Source organism: Trichinella spiralis (genome assembly GCF_000181795.1).
Source record: "Trichinella spiralis strain ISS 195 chromosome Unknown Scfld2173, whole genome shotgun sequence".
Classification (NCBI taxonomy): Eukaryota; Metazoa; Nematoda; class Enoplea; order Trichinellida; family Trichinellidae; genus Trichinella; species Trichinella spiralis.
This window is the reverse complement of record NW_003529112.1, coordinates 1-2,197: the sequence shown is the minus strand read 5'-3', so window position 1 is coordinate 2,197 and position 2,197 is coordinate 1. Positions and strand designations below refer to the sequence as shown.

The following is a 2,197-nucleotide window of genomic DNA, read 5'->3' as shown; positions in this document are numbered from 1 at the left end:
ATTAGCGCAGGATCAAGAGATCCGAACCATGACAACATAATTGAAGACTGACAAGGCTTTAGATCGGCGCCGGAGATAGCGAGCGCTCCCGCCGCGAGCGAGCTGCCTATTGGTGGTTCGCGTTTGGGTCGACCGCGGGGCCGCCGACCCTGGCCCTATATATAGGGCTAGAAAGCGCGCCGCGCCATATACATGGATAGAGAGAGATACGTCTGTGTGTGTATGCGTCAGTAGTACGATAGTTGTACAAGAGGACGCGTTGGTTGCGAGAAGTCGGCTTAGAATACGTGGTTTGCAGTACTGGTTGCAGTATTGCCGTATTCCGAAGAGTCGAATTGGGAAGTGTGGACGAACCGAGTCGAAGTGCAAGGAAGGACGATCGAGCGAGAGACTCGTGGGTACCTTATTGAAGGGCATTCGACTTACCGTTAGGAACAACGGTAGTAGCTCGGGTATTCGTACACTTCGAGCGTGCAGTCGCAACGTACAGAGTTAGCGGAGCTAGGGAACCGGAAGACGTCCGCGAAGGAGATCGCCATCGACGAGAGTTTTTGGACCCCGATCGCTGCCCACGCCGTGGAAGATACACCAAATCCACTCTTTATTATACAGTCCACTTACTTATTGGCCGGACGAACGAACGTCTGGTCTATTCATACCTGAACGTCAGATTACTGTCGCTAGTCTGACTCTAACATTGGTCCTCTGAGCCGGATCAATCGAAAACCAGCAACCTACGGATAGTGGATACCATGGCGTCCTCTGCGAAATCACGGAGCAAGAGACTCGTGGCCCTCAAAGATCGGCTGAACCGACTGTTGGCAGAACTGGATGAGTTGTGCATCAGTTCCGCCGATGTCTTTGAGGTGGAAGAGCAGGTCTCGTTAATGGAGGAGTCGTTCCGGGCCGCAGACGCGCTCCAAACCGAAGTGGAGCTGGACCTGGAAGGTGAAGAGCGGCAAGCCGCGATAGATGCCTGGGCGTTATGTCGCCAGAACTACCGTGAGGGAAAGGCTCGTGCACGCGCAAGGATGGTTGAGGCGCGCGGAGAAGGCCCCATCGGTAGCGGCAATGTTAGCGCGGGCATGCCGGCGGTTCGGTCCAGCAATGGGAGGTTGCCGGAGGTAACTCTCCCGAAGTTTACGGGGAAGGTGTTGGAATTCCCTTCCTTTTGGGCCCAGTTCGAGGCCAACGTACACAAACGGAATGACTTGGACAACGCCACCAAGTTCACCTACTTGTTGTCCAACACCGAAGGGACGGCGAGGAACGCCATTGAAGGCATCCCGCTCACTCCAGAGAATTACCCCCAGGCCGTGGACATTTTGAAGAAGCGTTTCGGTCGACCGAGACAAGTGATACGCGAGCATTTGGCTGCCCTATGGAGGGAGCCAGCGTGCCGCGAGATGTCGGCGCGGGGCATCCAGTCCCTGGTGGACGAAGTGACTAAACATCTGCGTTGTCTCACTGCTCTGGATAGAGATCCATTCGCCGGCCGTCTCCCCGCAAGCGAGGTCCTGATGCCGATGTTGCTGGACAAATTTCCCCCGGCATTGATAAGGGCCTGGGACACCAACATCGGACCGGATGCAGCCGAAGAAGAGGACAACCTGCAGAAGTTTTTGGAATTCGCTCAGTGGCAGGCGAATCTGCTCGCCAAGTCGAATGGAGAAGAAGCGAAACCACCTGCAGCGAAGTCGGAACAACGGACGCCCCCGTCGAAACCGTCGCGTCCTGAACAGAGATATGGGGATCGCATCAGATCAACTGCGGCGGCGTTAGCAGTGGTCGCCGCCAAGGGCTGCCCGTTCTGTGGTGGGGAGCATAAGGCGGAAGAGTGTGAGAAGTTCCGGAAGGCGGACCTGTCCGGGAGGAGAGACATGGCGCGAACCAAGGAAGTCTGCTTTCGGTGTCTGGAGACCGGGCATATGGCGAAAGGATGCCGAGGAGGTCGACCCTGTGGAGTGGACGGATGTCGCCAGGCGCATCATCGGCTCCTTCATCCGCTCTCGACGAGGGAATCGACAGGATCTTCAGAGTCTGACCGCACCCACCAGGGTCTTTTGGTCGTGCGAAGCACCTCCGGGAAAGGACTCCAGACCGCCCGTGCTTGCGCTTATGGGCCAAACGGAAACCACGTGGTGGTGAATTGCCTGCTGGACACCGGGGCCGCAATCTCCTTCATCCGGAAGGACGT

General features: G+C 56.8%; 2 protein-coding genes across 2 annotated transcripts; one reads left to right on the top strand and one right to left on the bottom strand.

The window, feature by feature from the left end:
- Positions 1 to 79: 79 nt before the first annotated feature.
- Positions 80 to 496, top strand: Tsp_13650 (hypothetical protein; the record flags this gene model as incomplete). The annotated part of the gene is made up of 1 exon (XM_003368608.1): positions 80 to 496. A coding segment is annotated over one exon (417 nt), but the record flags the coding sequence as incomplete, so codon positions are not given.
- An 883-nt stretch (positions 497 to 1,379) lies between these two features.
- Tsp_13649 (conserved hypothetical protein) lies at positions 1,380 to 2,176 on the bottom strand (the record flags this gene model as incomplete). Its single annotated transcript, XM_003368607.1, has 2 exons — positions 1,380 to 1,734; positions 1,769 to 2,176. Coding segments are annotated over 2 exons (763 nt in total), but the record flags the coding sequence as incomplete, so codon positions are not given.
- Positions 2,177 to 2,197: the final 21 nt, after the last annotated feature.